The following is a 23176-nucleotide window of genomic DNA, read 5'->3' as shown; positions in this document are numbered from 1 at the left end:
TGCCCAGAGTTTAATATGTACTCAGTTAAAAATGAACAGCTGACCTAAGTGATGAATGTGACATTTTAGAGTGATTGAAAATACTCTTAGATATGTTAAGTTAAACTTGTAACACCAGAATCAGTATATAATTTTACTTTTTAAAATGAATAACAGATGCTGTCATTTTATTTTCTAAGGATTATACTCAATATTATAATCATAAGATTCTTAGATACTGGGATGATTTAAATTAATTAAAGGTTTTTATACCTATAGAATAATGAATATAACTCGTTATTATAAAACATGGGTATAGTAATACCCTTTGAATAGTTTTATATAGGAACCTCTACTTTTGAGGTGTATATTTTAGGGCATGCACAGTTAAATGGAATATGAAGCATTGCTATTCTTTTTGTGGATGATCAGAAAGAAGGTTTATGCTTAAGTGTTAAGCTTTGAGTTATTTTTTCTTTGAAATACAGACTTTAAAATTATGAGCTTTTTATAATTTTCAGTAAACATGCAATAACTTATATGCCATCATTCAATATATGCCATCATAAATTCAATCATAAATTCAATCATAAATTATTATGATTATGAAATCATATGAAATTATGAAATTATGAGATCATATGAATTATTATGAAATTATGAATCATCATAAATTCAATATATGCCATCATAAATTCATTCTCTCATTTTTTTCTAATCTGATAAAGTGAAAATCAACTTTGAAAACTACCTACCTAGTTGTCTTATTAAACAGAAAATTATAGTCACCTTATAGCTATTCTACTAATTTGTGACACAGAAATTTAAAAATATTATGCTTTTTGTACATGACTAAATATGCCAGTTGAAATAATACTTCTAATAAGAAATGATTAGAATATTAATATTTTTAATGTAAGTCTACCATAGTAGCTAAAATAGATACTGCTTATTAAGAGCTTATTTATACTTTTTATCAATATATAAATATAATACAAAATAAATTTTGTATAAAATGTGAAAGTATTTTTATATCTCTAACATACAGTATATAGTGGGTCTTTGATGTTTATAAAAATAGACTTGTAATTGCATAGTACCATTAAAAGAAGGTTGTTCTGCCCTACCTGGTTTGGCTCAGTGGGTAAAGTATTGACCTGTGGACTAAAGGGTCCCAGGTTCGATCCCAGTCAAGGGCACATGCCTGGGTTGTGGGCTCAATCCCCAGTGGGAGGTGTGCAGGAGGTGGCCAATCAATGATTCTCTCTCATCATTGATGTTTCTATCTCTCTCTCCCTCTCCTTTCTCTCTGAAATCTACAAAAATATATTTTAAAAAAATAAAAGAAGGTTGTTCTATTTGTATGAATTGGTTTTTTGACTATAGTGTTTTTATTTTGAGTGCCTCCTTTGGATAAAATAAATTCAAGGATAATACAGATAATAAATTAATTTCTTTTAAATATTTGGCAGTCTGTTACCAATGTTCTCTGTTGACTTAAAGCTGTGACCCAGAATTTTGTCATTTTTCTTGCATAAATCTTACATTTTAATATATTCTCAGTACTGACTTAGCAGAAAGACATGATAAACTTGAGAAAGACAAGGACAACTTTTTTCCTTTGAGAGTATGATTTTACTTAAAACATAATCTTTTAAAATTATGACTATGTTTATAGTTTTCAAAAAAGAAAACCTAAAGCAAAAACTTGCTTCAAAAAATTCTCTAATATCATTTAATTATAAATTTATAAAACTATGAAGAATAGCTGTTAAAATGTAAATGAAATCACCTTTTGTTGTATCTTTTCTTAATAAATCAATCAACCCTATTAATGGGATATACTTAAATTAAGATAAAATTGTGGAAACAGAAAATAGGTCATGTGTATATCTCATTCTTTTGTGCTAGTAATACTTTTTTTTTGGTGTTCAAATATTAATCATGTAAAAAAATATATTAATCATGTGAGTACTAGGTTTAAAAATGTATTATGTTTTAAATGTAAAAGATTTGAAAGGAGTTTCATGATAATTTTAAATCTATTTCAGTAGAGCTTTTTTCTTTATAAAATATAAATCTTAGTGACATTTAGTTTTCATCTATAAGCAGTAGGTACATTTTATGATGTTGTTATTCCCAAAGGTCATCTCTGTGATTCTAGGTTAATATACCATATGAAGGTCATTTACATGGAAAGAAGCAAGGGCTTCTTTTAGCTGCAGTTTATTTTCCTCTTGGCGGTTTATTGCCTACCAAAAATACATACTTCTTTACATTCCATAGCATTGTATGTTCATATGGGTACATAAAGAAGTATGTACTCTGAGTAGGTATTACAAAGTTGTTAGCTGTAAAAACATGAATTGTTTTCCCATTTGTTAGTAAAACATTCAGCTTACCGAAGTAGAACAATGGTAGATCATTTGTAGAGACAATCAAAGACTAAACTGCATAAAAAATTTACCTGAAGCATTGCATTAATGCCATTTATGGTTCCTTGTTGGTGGACATAAACTTCTAAACATTGACCAGTTATCTGTTGTACTTTATCCTGGTTTGGTCCTTTTTGCAATAGCTTTATAAAATCAATGGAGTTTTTACAGAGTGTGTTTCAGAAATTTATAAGATCAGCCTAGTATTTCTTCAGAGTCTTCAGAGTGAAATTCTTCTTATTTTGTAGTGTGCTTCTAGATCCTACAAGTAGATAGTAATTAATTTGGTACAGATTCTTTTTTATAGACTAGTTATCTTATTAAAAACTTAACCAATCAATTAGTATTTCTTCTGATATTCACCCTAAAGTTGAAATGACAATGAGAAAAACCAGATCTTTTTAGAGCAAACTGAAGTTTTCTATTTTTATTTATTTTATAAAAAATTTTTAATTGAATTTCTTAGAGAGGGGGAGGAAGGGAGAGAGAGAGACAGAGAGAGAAAAAGAGAGAAACATCAATTGCCTACCATAGGTACCCCGATCAGGGATTCAACCCGCAACCTAGATATGTGCAATGATCAGGAATCAAACCTGCCACCTTTTGGTGTATGGAATGATGCTCCATCCAACTGAGCCACACTGGCCAAGGCTAAACAGAATTTTTAAAGATGATGAATTTTTTGTTAGTTTTTTTTTTTTAAGGTTACAGATAAGAACTCATGATCAATTGAAAACCTCTTTGTTGTTCCTTTGTCTTCATTAGCTACTAACCTGAATTTTACATTTTGAATTAAATACAATTCAAACAGAAGTATATAAATACTTAATTTTGGTGAGTTTACCTCATTTCTTTCTTTTTTTTAAATATAAAGGACAGCTGTCAGAACAGTTACCTTGTCCAAAGTCTTACTTAAAATTTTGAACTGAAAGATATTTGCACTGGGTTTTAGCTTGATCATTCATCATTAAAAGATATAATAGTTGCCTTTAATTATTGTGGTAGTAAACAGTTAATTTAAAAGAAGACTGTAAGAAGTTTTCAGATTTGGGAAAGGAGGGGTAAAAAGGCAGGGAAAGAGTTTCTGCAGCCTGTGATAAAAAGCTAGTGCAGCTCATAGAGAGCAAATTAGAATGTAGCAGGAGATAGGGCAGTACTACAGCAGTTTCAGCATTGCAGCATTAGAATTTCACCATACACATTCTGACATTTTTGTGGCCAACTTAGAGTATATATTAAAAAAGTGTTTTGTATTCTGCCAAGTTTCTTTCTTGACTAAATCTTGAAATAGTTAATAGTTTTTAAAATTTAGCATACTTTGGAAGCAGGGTGTAATTTACTAGGGATGCAAAATCATGTAATCTGAAACAATAAAAGACTTAACCTTTAATAATATAAATGACAGTAATGGATTTGTACATGTTTTAGATAAAGAGTTACCTGCCTGATATTTGAACAGCATTCCTTTTTACACTGCATAAGCTCTCTAGTGGAACTGTGAAATTAGGCTTTGCCCAGATAGAATTTAACTTAACAATAAAAACATATATTGAGTCAGTAATAGGTAAGCATGCAGAAAGTCATAAATAAGCATCCTTAAAAGTACAGGCTTTGTGGTGCTGTTACCTGTGAGCTTAGTGTCATGCAGCATTTGCAGCAGGAAGAAAGGTAATGACCTAGAGAGTCACATCAGCAGCAGCCATCTCATCTTGATTGTTCCTTCACTCAATCCGCTGATTCAGCACTTCTTTTCATGAGTCGGTGAAGTCAGAGGGAAGTATCAGTGAACACAGAATCTCACCTTTTAAGATAAATTTGAAAAACAATTGAACAAACAAAAATAAGTCAGCCATCTTTTCCTTCTTCCTTCCTTTATCCTTAAAAAGAAATAAACCACAGAAAAAATTAATCAATACTGGCTGTTTGATTTGGAATGTTATATTACCAGTATTGCACAGATATGAGTAGCTTGTATCTGTTGTACAGAAAGTTAAGCAAGCAAGGAAGGTTGCTACAACGTCCAAGATACTGAACCTCTCTTATTTCTCAGATGAAATGCTTCGGAAGAGGGGGAAAAGTTGCCGAGCAAGTTAATTTTATAATCTAAAACAGCCAGAAAGCCAAAAAACAAAACACACCTCACTCTCCCAACTAACCATAAACATTCATACTATTTTCCTTTGCCCACCAGAATACATTGGGTTCTTCTGACTTCTTAGGAAATAATTCTGCATCTTTCTTGCTATGAGATTTTTTTTTTTGGTGTTTCGTTTCCAGGAGTAAATGGTAGATCTGTATTGAAGCTACCTTGTCATATCCAGAGGTCAAGTCTGCAAGCAAGGTCAGGATTTCCACATGGTCACTACAGATGTTAACTTAAATTCTTCCCTCAGTGGCTACAGGCTAAACTGTTACAGCTTTATAGGCAGCTAAGCATTTGAAACATGCACTCCCAGGCAAACAGGCTCTCTTGTGCCTCTCTCTTCCCTGACCATATTTAGTCAACCATAGCAAAAAATAGTCTCCCAGCTGTCGATTGTCGATCCAAAAGCTGAGGAAGCCTCTATCTTGCTTTCTGCCTATTGATTGTTCATCCTGCGGTCCAAACACTGCTTTGCCATTTGTCCTGCCTTTTTTTTTTTTTTCTTAAGCACTGCCAAATAAAGCGGTCTCTCAGGTTTCCACTTACATTTCCCAGATATTCACTGAGCTTGCGCTGAGACTGGGAAAGCCTGATGCGGCTGTCACTATACTTAGAAGCACTGCAGAGAAAATAGGAAAGAGGAAAAATATTACCCTAGCTAGTAGCAAGACAGTCTTTAGACAGATATGGAACAAATAGAATATCTGTGCTCTCAAGTTATATTTCATAACCTGAATTTTTGTTGGTTAAAAATATTATGCATAATGGTATTTTGCATACTTAGAGGCCTGAAGGGATTTCATAGTATTATCTTGAGAGCTAGTTTTTGCTATACATACTCTTTAAATTTAATGAATAATATTTGAGTGGAAAATATGTAGAAATGGTAAGTAGAACCTGTATATTGAAGGTGGAGAAAGATCATTAAGGAAGAAGGGAGTAGTGTGTAAATGAAATTTTGGAAGTGCTACTTACAACTTTAAATTCTGTGTCAATTTTTACTAATTTTTTTTGTAGTGCTTATGTGAAAAACAGGGTCAGGGATGCTTTTGAGTAATTGTGTACTTCTGTATTGAAACCATATATACATATATAACTGTTAACATGCATTTTATTATTAATTAAATTCTATTTCATTTTCAAATGTTAAGTGGTGTTTTTCTCCCTTCTGCATCACCATTTTTCTTTAATTTTGTGCAACAGCATTAGGCATGATCATTTCACATTTTATTACAGACTAAAATAGTCATTAACCTATATATAACTTTGGCACATAGCATATGTCTCAAAGGAAAAATACTTTTGCTCTAAATTTTAATACCATATTCACAATAAATTTTAACATTGAAATTTATTTTTTAAGGAGAAAAAATATTAGAACATTAAATCCAACAAACCTATGGAGATAAAATTTAAGATCTTATAAACCTAAAAATGTCCAAGAGAAACCAACTATGCCTTGTTCTTAATTTAAGTATTGATTCATTTAAGAATCAAGAAAAACAATTATCAGTTTTCTAAGTTCATTCTCTTACAAGGGAAGCTTGTCCTTCACACTGTTTTTGTCTTTAACATTTAATACCATAGCAGTCAAGCTTATGTGGATAGTTGGTAAATTTAAAGAGCCAGCTTTCATAGTTATTGAAGTAATTTTACACATAGTGTCAGAAGGTGACACATGTCTCAGACTGTAAGATGGGGTAATTTTCAGGTTTCTTAATTACCCTAGATTTGTTAACCATTTTGTAGCAGTGAAAGTCCCCCTCCCCCCTTTTTTTCAGCAAGCACATATAATGTATTAAGTGTCAGGAATTCTTCAAAGCCCTTTTTTAATTTTCATAACAGTCCTATGAGATAGGCTTTGTGATTCTCACATTTTATAGATGAGGAAACTGAGGCATAGAAGTTAAGTATCCTACTCAAGTCACCAGCTGTTCAGTTTGCTACAGCTAGAATTTGAACCCAGATAGTTTGGCTATAGACTCCCAAAGCTCTTCACCACTATTCTTTGCCGCTGCTCTATATTGTAATAATGAAATCAGTTAGTGAATTATACTCTTTGGGACTGGAACATACACCAAAAATACAATGTTGCTAATATCCTTCCCTCAGTATATTCAGAGAGATGATTGTTTACTTGACTGTTTGTTCCATTCAACAAAACTGTGACCTTCTTATCCTACATGTACAAAAGAGATATAAAGACAAGTAAAATGGGGTTCCTTGCTTATTGCAAGGAAGGAGAAATAAGCCCTAGCTGGTTTGGCTCAGTGGATAGAGTGTCAGCCTGTGGACCAAAGGGTCCCAGATTTGATTCTGGTCAAGGGCACATACCTTGGTTGCAAGCTCCTCCCGGGGAGGCAACCAATGTGTTTCTCTCATATTGATGTTTCTCTCTGTCTTTTCCTCTCTCTTCCACTTTCCCTAAAAATCAATGGAAAAATATCCATTTTGAGGATTAACAACAAAAGAAAACAAAAAAGGAGAAATAAGGACTCACTAGTCACCTAAGAGATCATTTTAGTGTCTTTAGTTTAAGAGTGATCAAGAACTTACCTCTTCTGCAGCCTATATTGTCATTGTATATCTTTCTCATTTTGAACTAAATTTTACACTACCAAATTCCTAATTAATGAATTTAAGCTAAAATAATGAACCTTTAAATTATAGTATTTGTCAAAAAGAATTTGTAGGGAAAACACACCGAAAACAGAATTTAAAACACATTTAAGTAACGCCTATTCTCTGTAGTTCTTTCACCTGTCTAACCTAACAAAAACCATTCATATTCATTTAAATTGATTACTACGGATAGCATTTTGGTATATACCCTCCTCGACTTGTCTGTGTCCATTCAGAGAAGGGTATGTGTTGGACTTCTCTGAGTGAAAAAGAACCAAAAGAACTTCTTGGTATTGATTAGCTTTCTTAATAAGCTCCTTTATGGTTTCTGGACTAATATGCTTTAACTATTATTTGAGGGATTGTTTATTAGCAATAATAACTTAGCAAGCATTCATTGAACACCTAATATGTGCTGTAGTGCTATTCTAAAGTCTTTTTATATTAAGTAATACTAATATGTAAGGCCTTCACAGTTTAACTATGGTTTGTTTGGAAAAATGTTGCCTATCTCTGATGATAGATTGCAAAGCATGGCAAGCCCTAAAAATGGACCCAGAGCCATTTGACTATCACATACCACTGCAGACAGCTGTTTGTCCCCTCTGCTTCTCAGAACTCATTTGTTCATCATTCAGCAAACGTTTGAGTATTACCATGTGCCAGGGATTATGCTAGGCTCCACTATTAGTTGTTCCGGAACTTAATGCTTCTTTGGCAGTATTCACAAATGCCTGCTTAACTGGTAGTAAGATGTTATCTTTAAACCATCCACGTCCTTAACTTCTTGGAAAACAACCAGATTGAGAAGTACAAAAGAGTGCTTGAGCATTAAGGAAAATATCTCAATATCTCATATACTATGCTCTGAAAGTGCAGGTCTATTGGCTTAATAAAATTGACTTATTGAACCGGTACCACTCTCATCCCAGCAACTCTATGGGCCTCAGTACTTGCAGCATAACACTAGTCTCCTCTTAAATAACTAAGGAGATGAAGTGAACATCTTCAGCTCCATCTCAGCAGACACCTTATGTTCAGAAGAGAAGTCATTCTCTTGGTTTTCTTCCTTCGAGCTGTCGGCAGTGTAACATGGGAATGTACTTCTGAAACGACTAGGAGAATGGGAGGTAGTAGGAGACATGGTTCCATGAAAACCACCTTCTCAGGAATATAGAGAATGTCTAATAATGTGACTTAATAAAAACTTGATGGATGCCGAAACCGGTTTGGCTCAGTGGATAGAGCTTCGGCCTGTGGACTGAAAGGTCCCAGGTTCGATTCCGGTCAAGGGCATGTACCTGGGTTGCGGGCACATCCCCAATAGGAGATGTGCAGGAGGCAGCTGATGGATGTTTCTCTCTCATCGATGTTTCTAACTCTCTCTATCTCTCTCCCTTCCTCTCTGTAAAAAATCAATAAAATATAAAAAAAAAAACAACTTGATGGAATTAATATGAACCACACTTTTTAATTTAAAACTTGTAACATTTATATATCTTACCTACCAGGGTAAAGTTGCAAATTAAAATTTTTTTTAAAAAAATATATTTTATTTATTTTTTACAGAGAAGAAGGGAGAGGGAGTAGAGAGTTAGAAATATCAATGAGAGAGAAACATCGATCAGCTGCCTCCTGCACACCCCCTACTGGGCATGTGCCCGCAGCCCAGGTACATGCCCTTGACTGGAATTGAACCTGGGACCCTTGAGTCCGCAGGCTGACGCTCTATCCACTGAGCCAAACCGGTTAGGGCACAAATTAAAATTTTTAAGATAGTAAGCCTAAATATTATCTTAGTGTTTTAACTTAAAAAATTTTTGAATCAAACTAACATACATACATATTTTAGTCAAATACTACCACAAAGCTTGTAATGAAGATGAACTGTCTTTTGCTTTTATTTCTCTTCATTTCTTTGTCCCCCCCACCAAACAACTTATCCTATAATTTCTTAATTTATATCACTATTTTCTTTAAATTAATGTATTTGCATTATTTTTTAATACATTTTATTTTTAATAAAGCTTTTTTTCACATGATTTAATACTTACATCTTTAAAATTGTCCAAGAATCGTAAAACTCCTATAAATCCTGTTTCTCACATAGCCAAATGCGTAGAGTAACAGACAATGTACGGCATTAGTATCATGATTATTCAAATCTGAACATTCAAGTAGTATGATATTATACTAATATTTTTCCTCATTAAGAATCTGAGTCAAAGTCTACAGAATATCTAGTATTTTGTTTGAATCCACTGAATGAGGAGGATTAGAATCCTTTAATTATTGAAAGCAAACTAAAGTAGGAAAACTTAGCTTTTATGAAGTTCATGAATGTGATTTAGAGGTTTGTAGACTCAAAATTATAGGTTAAGATTTTTATGTGAATTTCTCAGGGCAGGAGAGTCTAAAGCTTTCCATAGATTTCTAAAGAAGTCTGTCATGCCTGAACAATGATTGTAACTTCAGTACAGCCACTGAAGGGTGTTTTTAAGCTGTGATCCTCATTATACTTTGGAACATAAACCTGTTTAAAATCTGAGAAAAGCTATAAATTTTCAAATTTGGGTATAATTTTTGAGGTACTTGGATCTTCCAAAATCTGTTCTCAGACTTCTTGGACTTGCTATATGGGATTCATAAACCACTGCCATTAGGAAACATATTCTGGCTTATATTAGGCCTTAGTCTCATTATTTTAGAGACTTACAGTTTCATTTACACATATTCTGCACCTTCAGACTATTTCTCTATACGTTTCTGACATTTCTCTATTTCAAATTTTTATCTCACATACTAGAGACCTGGTGCACAAGTTTGTGCACTAGTGGGGTTCCTCGGCCTGGCATGCGGGATTGGGCCAAAATCGGCTCTCTGACATCCCCTGAGGGGTCCCGGATTGCATGAGGGAGCAGGCCAGGCAGAGGGACCCCACCGGTGCATGATTGGGGCCGGGGAGGGATGCGGGCGGGAGGTTGGCCAGCCGGAGAGGGACTGTAGGAGAGCTCCAGGGTGTGCCTGGCCCATCTCGCTCAGTCCCAATCAGCCAGACCCCAGCAGCAAGCTAACCTACCGGTTGTAGCATCTGCCCCCTGGTGGTCAGTGCACGTCATAGCGACTGGTCGACTGGCCGACTGCCCCCTGGTGGTCAGTGTGCGTCATAGTGAGTGGTTGAGCGGCCTTAGCATATCATTAGCATATTATGCTTTGATTGGTTGAATGGCCGGCTGAATACTTAGCATATTAGGCTTTTACTATATAGGATATCACTTGGGTAATATATATCTTACTATTCTTTACCTTTTACACCCTATTGGAACAATTTTAAAAGCTTTTATTTCCTGTGTTTACTGCCTTTTTACCTGTGGAGCAGTTATCTTAGGTTATAGTCTTAAAAAAGAAAAATTAATGGATAAATATGTTAAGGGGAATTTTTTTCCAAATAGCCAAGATCTGAAAACAGCCCAAGTGCCCATTAGTAGATGTGTGGATAAAAAAGCTGTGGTACATTTATACACAATGGAATATTACTGGCCGTAAAAACAACACACCTACATAGAAATCTTACTTTTTGTGACAGCATGGATGAACTTGGAGATCATTATGTTAAGTGAAATAAGCTTGTCAGAGAAAGACAAATATCATATAATCTCACTTATATGTAGAATCTGATGAACAAAATAAACTAACAACCAAAGTGGAGACAGACTCATGGATACAGAGAACAGACTGATGGGGACTGGATGAAAGAAGATGAAGGGATTAAGCAAAAAAGCATACATTTATAGCATATAGACACAGACAACGGTGTGGTGGTAGCCAGAAGAAAAGTGGGGTTAGGGCTAGGTGGAGGTGGGCAAAGGAAGGGAAAATGGGGACAAAAAGAGACTTAACTGGTGCACGATGCAGTGCTCAGATGATGTTTTATTGAGTTGTAAAACTGAAACCTGTATGGTGTTATGAACCAGTCACCCTAATAAATTTAATTAAAAAATAGAATATAAAATTGCAAAAAAAAAAAAAAAGCAAAATAAATTAAAGAACAATTACTGGGCAAATATGTTAAGGGAGATTTTTTTCCTCCAAATTATATTATGAATTTTCCACATAAAATATCTCTGTTAAGAAAAGTTACTGATGTATATGGCAAGAAAAGTTGCTTCTAATTTTACTTTTGTTTGGTGGGGATGCGCTTACTTTTCTCTAAGAAGCATCATTTCTTGATAATTAGCTTTCCAACTCTTTTATGGTTTAACTAGATGCCCAGTGCACGAATTTCCTGCATGGGTTGGGTCCCTAAGCCGGGCCGGCAATCAGGGCTGATCGGGACCTTCTGGCTGCTGCCTGGAGCCTTCCTTCCCTGGCTGCAGGTTGCCAGCTGGGGCCTTCCTTTGTTCCGTGCCACCCCCTGGTGGTCAGCGCATTCATAGCAAGTGATCGGACTCCTGCTCTTCCCGTCGAACTTCCGAGGGGACACTGCAAATTAGCCTTTTATATATATATAGATCTTTGGTGCTCTTTAGGATAACTGCCTTTTTTATTTTGGAAATACCTTATTTCTGATTCTTAAATTTCAAATATTAGATTATAATGACCCATTTTATATGTTTTGACATCAGCTGGTTTTAGCACTACCTAATGACATAGATTGTTAACTCTCTGCAGAATTCATGTTAATCTTCAAGCTACATAAAATTTGTTTCAATTATTATTACTATTTTTTTTGGCACTAGTACTTTTGTTACTTGGTTGTTTTTTATTAACTCTTCCACTAGTATATACTATTCAAATTGAAGCTAAGAGATTCCACAAATCAAAATTGTTATCCTTATTAGGGTATATTTTTTTAACCCTTTGGTATTTTTAGTCTCTCATGGTTCTTCTCTATAGCACTCCCATTCTATTTTGATTCTGTTTTCTAGTTAGTAACAGTTTGTTTACTTCTTAAAATATTAGAATGCTGTACATTTGAGTTTTAGAAAAATTGAAATATTTTTGTCTGTGCATAATATTCTTTAAAGAGGAATATTTTCATTTGACTTCAAAGGTTTTTTGAATATTTTTTCCAAAAAAACTAATTAAATATCAAATTATGTAAATATAAAAATAACATAACTTTGACTTTCAGTGCAATGCGTGTTTTACTATCTAAATTACCAAGACCATGGATTGTGGATGAGAAGAAAGATGATGGTTATACTGCCTTGCATCTGGCTGCCCTTAATAATCACGTGGAAGTGGCTGAATTATTGGTACATCAGGTAGGAAAAGCAATTCAATAATTTTTAACAATTTTAGACCATTGTCATTCATTTATTTATTAGTTCATCAGCTACCTATTAGTGTAATCCCAGCTACAGTAAAATCCCATGATGATGCACATTCAGAAATAGTACACATTCAGTCTTCTAACACTGATTATTAAAGGGAGGGAAAGGTGTGCTTGTGTGTCCCTCAGTCCCCAGTGTTCCCTTTGCACAGTCTTCCTGGATTGGTCCAATGAAATGAGCAAAACTACAAGGAATTTCCCAGAACTACTGCCACTGTTGTGGAAATGTCAGTCAGCCCCAGGACCAAGAACCATCATATTGATATCTAAGCTGATGTGGCCAGTTGCCATCAGGTAACACCAGGCTATAGCCAGGCTCTGGGGGTTCACTTCATGATTGCTGCTGGACCTGTGGAATGTGTGGCTGGATAGCTGATACACTCACCTTAGTCATTTCATTCATTTCCAAAATAAGACAGCTTAACTTTTTATGACTGAATTTTTTTGGGACCTATTTATTTTAGTTTATAATGTTTTAGTATATTCAGCAAAATATTAAAAATGCTTCAATCAAGTATATGCCATATAGAAGCACTGAAGTTATTAAAAAATTATCTGTGATCCCTGACTTCAAGGAGTCAAGTTAAGAAGATGCAACAGCAGAAAAATTTAGGAGCGAGCACATTATGTGCAATTAAATCCTAGATTATAAGGTAGATCCTCCATAAACTGTACAAGTTTAGATAAACTACCCCAGTTTAGATAAAGAAATAGTTCAAAAGTTAAACTACCTTTCCCCTGCCATTTTAAGCCTTTATTATTAAAATTAATTCTTTTAGAAGTATTGTTAATTATAATATGTTCTTTTTTATCCTAATCCAAATGGCAGACCAATAACACACCGTCTTTGTTATTGTTGCTTTGTAGTAAGACTTGAAATCAGTTAGAGTAAGTCCTCTAACTTTGTTCTTCTTTCTCAGAATTAATTGCTTTACTATTCTGGATCTTTTGAATGTCCATATGTATTTTAGAATCAGATTATTAGTTTCTCTTAAAAAGTCTTTCTGGGAGTTTGATTGCTCTCATACATATTAGTTTTATCTTTAAGTTTTGATGCTATCGTAAATTGTATTGTTTTTTAAAAAATATGTTTTTATTGATTTCAGAAAGAGCAAGTGAGAGGAATAGAAACATTAATGATGAGAGAGAATCATTGATCGGCTGCCTCCTATACACCCCAATTGGGGATTGAGCCTGCAATCTAGGCATGTGCCCTGACCTGGAATTGAACTGTGACCTCCTGTTTCATGGGTCAATGCTCAACCATTGAGCCACACTGGCCTGGCATAAATTATATTGTTTTAAAACTTCAATTTTGTATATTGTTAGTGTATAGAAATAGTTATTTTTTTGTATATTGATCATATATCCTGTGACATTGCTTAAATTACCATTGGTCATTAGGGAAATAAATTATAATCATATTGAGATATTACTAATTATCAACTACAATGATTAAAATTAAAAAGGCCAGAAAAGCCAAGTGTTGATTAGGAGTTGGCACAGTTAGAATACACGAACATTGCTGGTGTTTTTTCAAAGCTGCCATTTTAAAAAACAGTTTGGCAGTTTCTTATAAGATTAAACATATTTCACTATACAACTAGCAATTCCACTTCGGAGTATGTACCCAAGAGAGCTAAGGACACATTTCTACACAAATATTTGTAGTAGCTTTATTTATAATAGTTCAAAGTGGAAGCAGGCCAAATGTTCACCAGCTGGTGCCGGATAAACAAATTATGGTACATCCATACAGTGCATACTTACTACTTTGAAAAATCGAAATGATGGAAAAGTTCAGGAAACTTGAAAAGGGAGTTCCTCACAGTCATAGCATTACTGAAGTTTTAGCTCTGCTTGATGCTTCAAGCAAGGGCACAGTTGGGTATCAGAGTTGTAATCAGAGAGCATGAATGATTCTAATACAAACAGGATGATAAAGTCTAATCTTTTGAACCTGTAGCCCTTTTCTTAATTTCCTATTTTTTATTATGCCAGACATTATGTGAGGCAGTTTTGCATGTTACTTTTTTTTTCCTGTTAATCCTCACCCAAAGATATTTTTTCCATTGGTTTTTAGTCCCCAGTGTTGTCAAATTTTAACTATAAAAACTTTGTTGTTGTTTTTCAGGGTAATGCAAACCTGGATATCCAGAATGTGAACCAACAAACGGCCCTCCATCTCGCTGTTGAACGACAGCACACCCAGATTGTTAGGGTAAAGTCTTACTAACATGAATCTTAGTTTGCAGTTGTAGTTTAACTAGACAGATTTCTAGAATGTTTTGGAAATTTAAGTAACACATTGTTAGATTTCTCAGAAGGCAGAGTTATATGTAAAAATTATGATTTTAGACTATTTTATATCAGTTTAATTTATAGTAGGGAATATCTTAAAACTCTGATATTTAAAGTTTTTATAATTTTCCAGATTTGTGAATTCCCAGAATATTAAATCAAAGAATTTCAAAGTAGCTTATAAATTAGTTTTTAAAAAGTACATTCCCTCTTAATTTATATAATTGAGACTGAATTGTAATTTAAAACTTTGGCTGGATATTTGCTGCATTGATTCCAAATAAAAGGTTTTTATTTTATTAACCTGGTGATTCTAGACAAAATATTTGAAAGATTATCTTTTAAAAAATTTTTTGGTAGAGCAGTGATTCTTAAAGTGTGGAGGCTGAACCAGTAGCATCAGCGTTGTTACCTGTGACCTTAGTAGAAAAGCAAATTTTGGGGCCCCACCTCATACCAATCAAATCAGAACTTCCAGGGGTGGGAACTGGCAGCAATCTGATTTAATAAGCCTGGTAATTCTGATACACGTTCAAATTTGAGAAACACTGCCCTGGAACGAAATTGTATATAATCTTTTTGAAACAAAGTAAAAACAAACAAACAAGTAAAACAATTTGCCAAGCCCTAGCCAGTTTTGTTCAGTGGGTAGAGCTTTAGCCTGTAGATGGAAGGGTCCCAGGATCGATTATGTGCCTTGCTTGCAGGTTCGATCCTGGCGCCCTAGTTGGGGTGTGTTTGGGAGGCAGCCAATTGATGTGTCTCTCTCACATCGATGTTTCTCTCTGTCTCTCCCTTTCACTTCCACACATTCTCTCAAAATCAATGGAAAAATATCCTTGAGTGAGAATTAACAAAAATAAACAAATAAAAACAAACAAATAAAAAAAACTATTTGCCAAGATAGGTAAGACTATATGTTTGAGATTGGTTTCTATGTATGCTGGTTTTCGAAAACTCTGATAGCATTTGTAGAAAGGATTATAAAAATTGTTAAAGCACCACAAGCAAAATCTTAAAGTTATATTTACTACTTAAAATATCTATTGAAATATATCAACTCTGCATTTTATGTTGTAGTTTAGCAAACACTTCACATTTATTGTTATTTAAAATTCCTCTTGCTAAAAATTCTTAATTTATCTATGATATTTGGACTTCCCTATGAGCATACATTTCGAGAAAACTGATCAAAGAGAATGGAATAAAAAATAACTTCTCCTTATGTGTTTATATAATAGAATAATTTTGAACATTGTTATTTGGTCCTATTAGAAGTACTTAAAATATCCCACTTCACATGTCTGAAATTAAAAGGAAAAAAAGTCCTAAAATTTCTCTAGTTATTTTAATCTTAGGGTAGATGAATTAAAAGGAATTAAATACTCAATTAAATACTCAACCACTGGTTCTCATTTCTTTGTTTTCTTTAATTCGATACCCAGAATCATCACTATTTGTAAGGAGTCGCAGGGTTATAGAGTAGTAGCAAGCAAATACATAAGAATTACTAGTGGCAGCTCCTCCAGGTGGGCTCTCTCACTATTGCTTTAGATATGTTGTAATTTCTTGTGGGTGGGGATACTTTAGCAAAATGAGATGTCTTTCTCTTTTAGCTTTTGGTCCGTGCAGGTGCCAAATTAGATATTCAGGATAAGGATGGGGATACTCCTTTGCATGAAGCTCTGAGGCACCACACCTTGTCTCAGCTACGTCAGCTCCAGGATATGCAAGATGTGGGCAAGGTCGATGCTGCCTGGGAGCCATCCAAAAACACTGTGAGTAGAGATAATCTTTAATTTAGTACCACTGAAAGTCATCTCCCTAATGACTACTAATATCAAACATCTTTTCTTTGGCTTTTTTGCCACCCACATCTGTTTGATGAATGTTTGTTCATTATTTTGTTGAGCTGTTTTCTTACTATTGAGTTTTGAGAGTTATATATAATCTGAATGCAGGTTTTTTAATCAGGTGTGTGACATCCACATGGTTTCCCCCAGCTTGTGGATACTCATTTAGTCCAGCACTGTCTGTTGAAAAGACTATCATTTTGTACTGAATCACCTGCTGTATCTTTATCCAAAATCAATTTTAACCATGTATGTGAAGTCTTTCTGAATCTGATATTCTGTTCTGTTGATGTATGTTTAGAACTCTTGTCTTTAGCTATGTGATACCAGCCCACTGTCTTGATTACTGTTGTTTTTATTTTTTCAAATATATTTTTATTGATTTCAGAGAGGAAGGGAGAGGGAGAGAGATAGAAACACCCATGATGAGAGAGAACCATGGGTCGGCTGCCATGCATGCCCCCTACTGGGGATCGAGCCCGCAACCCCAGGCATGTGCCGTGACTGGGAATCGAACCTGTGACCTCCTGGTTTATAGGTCAATACTCAACCACTGAGCCATGCCAGCCGGGCTGATTACTGTAGTTTTATAATAAATGTTGAAATAAGATAGTATAAAACCTCTAACTTTTTTCTTCCAAAGTTGTTTGACTATCCTAAGTCCTTCACCTTCCCATATGAATTTGAGATTCATTTTTAAGAATGTAAAGGGGTTCTGTGACCAAAGTGTTTGAGAATTGCTGCTCTGACTCCTGTATGCATCATTTTTCTCATTTTAAAATGAGGGAAAGGGAATAACTATCTCTATAAGGTTATGAAGATTAAATTAATTTATGGAAAGTGCTTAAAATAATTCTTGGTTCATTGTAGACACTTTGTAAATGTTAACAATTATTATGACTGTTTTCTGGTAAGATGTTTGAGTCAATAGTTAGATAACAGAACCTGATTTGTTTTGTTCTCCATTTCTTGGCTTAATTCCTAGGTACTGGTTCTTTTCTTACTTGTCTCTCCCCTTATTGTTTCAAGTTGATTCCTAGTAGCTCCAGAACCAAAAGAAAAGAAAGTACTGTTTCTTTAGCATCTCAATCAGAAGTCCTGTTCTTGAGTTTTATTGGCCTTCATTGACCTGACTTGGGTTATATGTCATCCCTGAACTAATCACACAGACAGGTTGATATCTGACTGGTTTGATTCATCATGGTCCACCTCTAAAGTGGAGAGTATGCCAATCCTCAAACATCTGCCTGAGAAAAGTGGGGCTACAGGGGAAGGGGGAATGGATATTAGGGCTGCAACTTATCAATGTCCACCATATTTATATGACCTGTAAATTCTTACCAGACACGCATCTTTATATATAACACACACATACACACACATACATACATGTGTACATGTATGAATATGTATGTACATATTCTACATACACATCATATATGTGGGGTATAAGTAGGTTTACAGTAGTTTTTAAGGGAAATAATATAATAATAAATAATAATGCAAGAATTAGCTGTGTTTCACATATTCACAACTATAAACCTACTTTTTCCCACCCTATATTGGTGGTAGGAATTGATAAAGAGAAAATAATGACTCTTTTTTCATTTGATTTCAGTTAATAATGGGACTTGGTACCCAGGGGGCAGAGAAGAAGAGTGCAGCATCTATTGCCTGTTTCTTGGCTGCTAATGGTGCTGACCTTAGCATTCGAAATAAGAAGGGTCAATCACCACTTGATCTCTGTCCTGATCCAAGTCTCTGCAAAGCACTGGCAAAATGTCATAAAGAAAAAGTCAGGTTTGTATTATATTTATCATAAAACTTGATATTTTATGCATGAGGTATCATGTAGTTTCGTAACAGACTACTTGAAAATGCCTTTGTCTTTGCTCTTCTTCTACCTTTTTTCCTTTTTTTTTTAAATTAAATTTATTGGGCAACATTGGTTAAGAAAATTATGTAGGTTTCGGGTGTACAATTTTATAATACATCATGCTATTCCTCTTTGTGTTGGCTCTTTCTTAAAAAATTTTCCCATAGAGATCATGTCTCTTATGTTGTATTCTCTTCATAATTAAATACTAGAGACCCAGTGCACGAAATTCATGCACTCGGTGGGGGGGGGGGAGGGGGGAGTGGGGAGATCCCTCAGCCCGCCTGCACCCTCTCGCAGTCCGGGAGCCCTTGGGAGCGGGCCTAAGCTGGCAGTTGGATATCCTTAGCGCTGCCGTGGAGGCAGGAGAGACTCCTGCCACCGTTGCTGTGCTCACTAGCCATGAGCCCAGCTTCTGGCTGAGCGGTGCTCCCCCTGTGGGAGTGCACTGACTACCAGGGGGCAGCTCCAGGGTTGAGTGTCTGCACCCTGGTGGTCAGTGTGCGTCATAGCGATTGGTCGTTCTGCCATTCAGTTGATTTGCATATTAATTAGCCTTTTATTATATAGCAGTGGTTCTCAACCTTCTGGCCCTTTAAATATAGTTCCTCATGTTGTGACCCAACTATAAAATTATTTTCGTTGCTACTTCATAACTGTAGTGTTGCTACTGTTATGAATTGTAATGTAAATATCTGATATGCAGGATGGTCTTAGGCAACCCCTGTGAAAGGGTCATTTGACCACCAAAGGGGTCGTGACCAACAGGTTGAGAACTGCTGTTATATAGGATAATACTTTATGAATAATAAATTTAAGAAACTTTTCTGAGCCAGTCGGATCTTCCAGTACTCCTGTATGTTAGAGAAACTTGTCTATAAGAAAAGTTCTCACTAGTGAAATTGCTGTGATTAATGTTATGTGTATTTAAAATTTTAATAGACTCTTGCAAAGAAAGGCAGTTTACTTGCTAACAGAATATATCTCATACAAACTCTAATAATCTAGCACCCTGCACAGTGCCTGATAGGCACTCAGTAAGTATCATTGAAGAATTGAAAAGTTAAACAAATGAATGAACCACTTCCTGATGGAGTTTTTTTAAAAAATGATCATCTCACACTTGCCTTCTTTTCTAAAAGTAAAATGTGTTGGTGATTTTAATTATTTATGATAACAACTAAATTTCTTATTGAAATTATAGTCATACAAAAGGTACATCTCATTAGTTTTTCATCCAAATGATGCTATACAACTATAATTGCCCTTTATACCTCTTTCTTGTTATTGAACATTTCAGGAGTTGTCCCTTGATCTTTGTGCTCTCTGTACTCTCTTGCCTCTCTTACAATTTGTGTAGTGATGAAAAGACATCTCTTTGGAATCCATGCATAAAGTAGTGTTATAGGGAAATTAATATAATGAGTTATGTACATTTCTTTAAGTCTAACCTTAAGGGGCATAAAATTCTATTATAGGATGACAGAATGAATCTAAAACATATAGATACAAGGCACTGTAATTACTGCAGTAATAACTTTAAGACTGAGCTCTAAGATGAAACTGCTTTGTGTGTGTGTGTGTGTGTGTGTGTGCATGCGCTGGTGTGCGGATGCATTTCATGAGTTTCTGAAGACTGTAGTTGTTCATATACATGTATTTCTATGTCTTGTATCTTTATATGTATAGCTGCATTGTCTTCCTGTAATAGAATTTTTGCTCCCTAAGGATACAATTAAAGAAATGTCGGAACAGCAGCTGCAGTGACTTATTTTCCAAGTGCCCTTGTCAGTTGTGGACTTTATAGACGCTTCATTTCTTCCTGTCTGTAGTTAGGATAACTAACGTGGACTCTAGTTAGGATTTTCTTTTTATTCTTATACCTTTCTCAGCTGGTTCTACATAAGCAAAACAAGTTCTGAGTGAAACTGTGTTTATGCGAAATTTTTAACTTGTGTTTTTTATTTCTGTGTTAGAAGATTTGGATTCACTGTTTTCCAGTGTGTGAGAACTTGTTCAATTTGTATTTCAAATAGTACTACAAATAGGTGAAGATGCAGAGATGTATATAAAATAGAAAAATATAGTATACAGTGTTTCATATACAGATGCTTAATTTTTTAACAACTAAAGCTATTTTTATATATACTAATGATGCTCTAGATGTTTTTAAAACCATTTTAACTATTGAATTTGTAATATAAATATTCTGATATGCTTGATTTGAAATATTTTCTTTTATTAGTGGTCAAGTGGGTTCTCGAAGTCCTTCTATGATTAGTAATGATTCTGAAACCTTAGAAGAGTGTATGGTGTGCTCAGATATGAAGAGAGATACTCTTTTTGGCCCATGTGGACATATTGCTACCTGTTCTTTATGTTCTCCACGAGTCAAGAAATGCCTCATCTGTAAAGAACAAGTTCAATCTAGGACAAAGGTAATATATTTTTAATATGATATTTTATAATTTTATGGAGATCTTTGAAACTACAATTAATGATAAATAAAGTTATAAGATGCCTTGTGTCTATTTAATTTTGTTCTTCTGTTCTAAATATAGGAATGTATAATTTATTTATTTATTGAGACCACTTAGGAGATTCCTTCTTTATATATAAATTATAGTCATTAAAAATAATCTACTATTTTGCTTTCAGAGCACCTATAACCTAAAGATATATTTGATTCCATTTTGTTTTGTAGTTACTTATAAATTGCCCCCTTTCTGAGTACATGAACTGTTTTGTATTTATCTTTGTAAAGACTATAAGTTTTTTTTGTAGAATGTCACATATTCTGGATTTGTTTGATTTATTGATCATGGCACTAATTTGTTTTTCTATAGCCTCTATATTTCCTGTAAACTGGAAGGTAGGTCTAATGGCTTGATTAGGATCTGCTTAAACATTTTTTGCAAGAAAATGTCACAGATGATGCTACTCGTTTTGTATCATTTCCTACAAGGAGGCAAATAAAGTTTGATCATCCTGCAATTAGTGATGGCCAAATTCTGTATCCACTCTGAACTTTTCATCTTGTCAGACTCCTTTTTCTTTTTAAGAGATATTCTTTTCTAGGTTACTGGTTTCATTCTTTTCCCAGGGAAACTCAGTGCTTTATCATCACTGTGCTGGCTTACTCATTTTGGTTTACTGAAATAATGGATTTTCATTTTTAGTTTTTCCGTGTGTGTGTGTGTGTGTGTGTGTGTGTGTGTGTGTGTGTAAGGTGAGATTTAAGTTTCTTACAAATGATTCCTCAAGGTGAGGAGCTTAAACCAAACATGTTGGTTTTCTTTGGTTTCATTTATGAAGTTTTTTCCATTCTGATTTTTTATTCTTTTCATTTTTCTCTTGATGCTTTCTAATCTACTCATTAATTAGAAAGGACCTGGCACTAATTATCCTAATGAATTAGCAGGCAGTAACTTAAAAGGTGTTACCTTACCAGTGCTTCTCACATTTTCATATGGAACCTTCTAAGACTGGATTTTGTTGTTGTTGTTTATGTGATCCAAATGACTATATCTTTGGTAAGATTTTGGCATAGGAAAAAGTATGAGGAAGTTATTTTTGGATAGGAGATACTTGAGTGTGTGTGTAGCTGCTTTACCTATTAGTAAAGGTGAGGAGGATGAACTAATAACACTGATTGTATGCTGGGCACTGTATTGGCATTTTATATGCATTATTTGTCAACTTTGGTTAATAAATAAATGTGGATTATTCTACTTGGCACTAATAATGTACCTTAGTTAGCTGCTTACAAAGTAACAGTTTGGGAAAGAATCTGAAAGAATAAACACCCAAGCCATTCTTTTGTTTTTAGATTGGTCTGTGTATTCTGCTTTTGTGCTTGAGACTTTATGTTATATTAAGCCTATTCCAACAAACCTTTATTGACTTGTTGTGTAGTCAAGATATAGATGTATATGATAATTTCCTGCTAAAAATTTATAATCTCTTGGCAAACTGTGACTTAGGTTAAGAGTTGCTCTGCCATATAGGATGTTGTAGGTGCTTTAAGACATGTACTATAGTGAGTTCAGACATGTAGTATAGTGAGTTCAGAGCCTCAGCAGAGTCTCAGATATGGAATAGCCCTATTGTCTTCTAGTCCAACTGTAGTATTTACTGGTGGAAAAACTGGTGCTCCAGAAGTACACAAACAGTGGGATGATAATGCAGTTCTCTTGATTCTTAAGTTCTTTCTACTGTGTTAAAATACACAGACAAAATGAAAAACAGTGTCTATAAGGGAGGATTGATAGAACAGGGAGGTTGAGTGGAAGGAATATGCTGTCATTTTTTTAGGCCAGTTCTGAATTCTAAGAATTAGTAATCTTTCAATTTGTTTTTAAACTATGAAATTTTCAAACTTGTAGAAAAGTACAAAAACTAACATACCCACCAAATAGATTTGCCAGATTGGTTGCAGCCTTTGAAGATAAAGAAATAGTGACCCCAAGTGGTTAAAAGATATACACATCTTCAATGAAGATAAATTATAAAACTAGTAATTGGAGGAAGGGAGAATAAATAAGCTTAGTTTCTTTAGCAATTAAAGAAATACAAATTTTAAAATTATGAATTATTGCCCTAGCCGGTTTGGTTCTGGATCGAGTGTCGGCC

At 34.5% G+C, this 23176-nt stretch overlaps 1 protein-coding gene across 1 annotated transcript in view; it reads left to right on the top strand.

The window, feature by feature from the left end:
• MIB1 (MIB E3 ubiquitin protein ligase 1) overlaps nucleotides 1–23176 on the top strand; it is a gene marked incomplete at its 5' end in the record, with an annotated part of 123070 nt that overhangs the window by 86896 nt on the left and 12998 nt on the right. The window contains 5 exons of the mRNA XM_081097466.1: nucleotides 12314–12446; nucleotides 14649–14735; nucleotides 16432–16593; nucleotides 18287–18468; nucleotides 20790–20982. Coding sequence (XP_080953592.1) covers nucleotides 12314–12446; nucleotides 14649–14735; nucleotides 16432–16593; nucleotides 18287–18468; nucleotides 20790–20982 — 757 coding nt within the window. The remainder of the gene's footprint in view (nucleotides 1–12313; nucleotides 12447–14648; nucleotides 14736–16431; nucleotides 16594–18286; nucleotides 18469–20789; nucleotides 20983–23176) is intronic.

The sequence above is a fragment of the Myotis nattereri genome (genome assembly GCF_964212035.1).
Source record: "Myotis nattereri genome assembly, chromosome: 8".
NCBI classification, from domain to species: Eukaryota; Metazoa; Chordata; class Mammalia; order Chiroptera; family Vespertilionidae; genus Myotis; species Myotis nattereri.
Note: the sequence above shows the minus strand (reverse complement) of the source record. Positions and strands in the feature narration are given on the sequence as shown.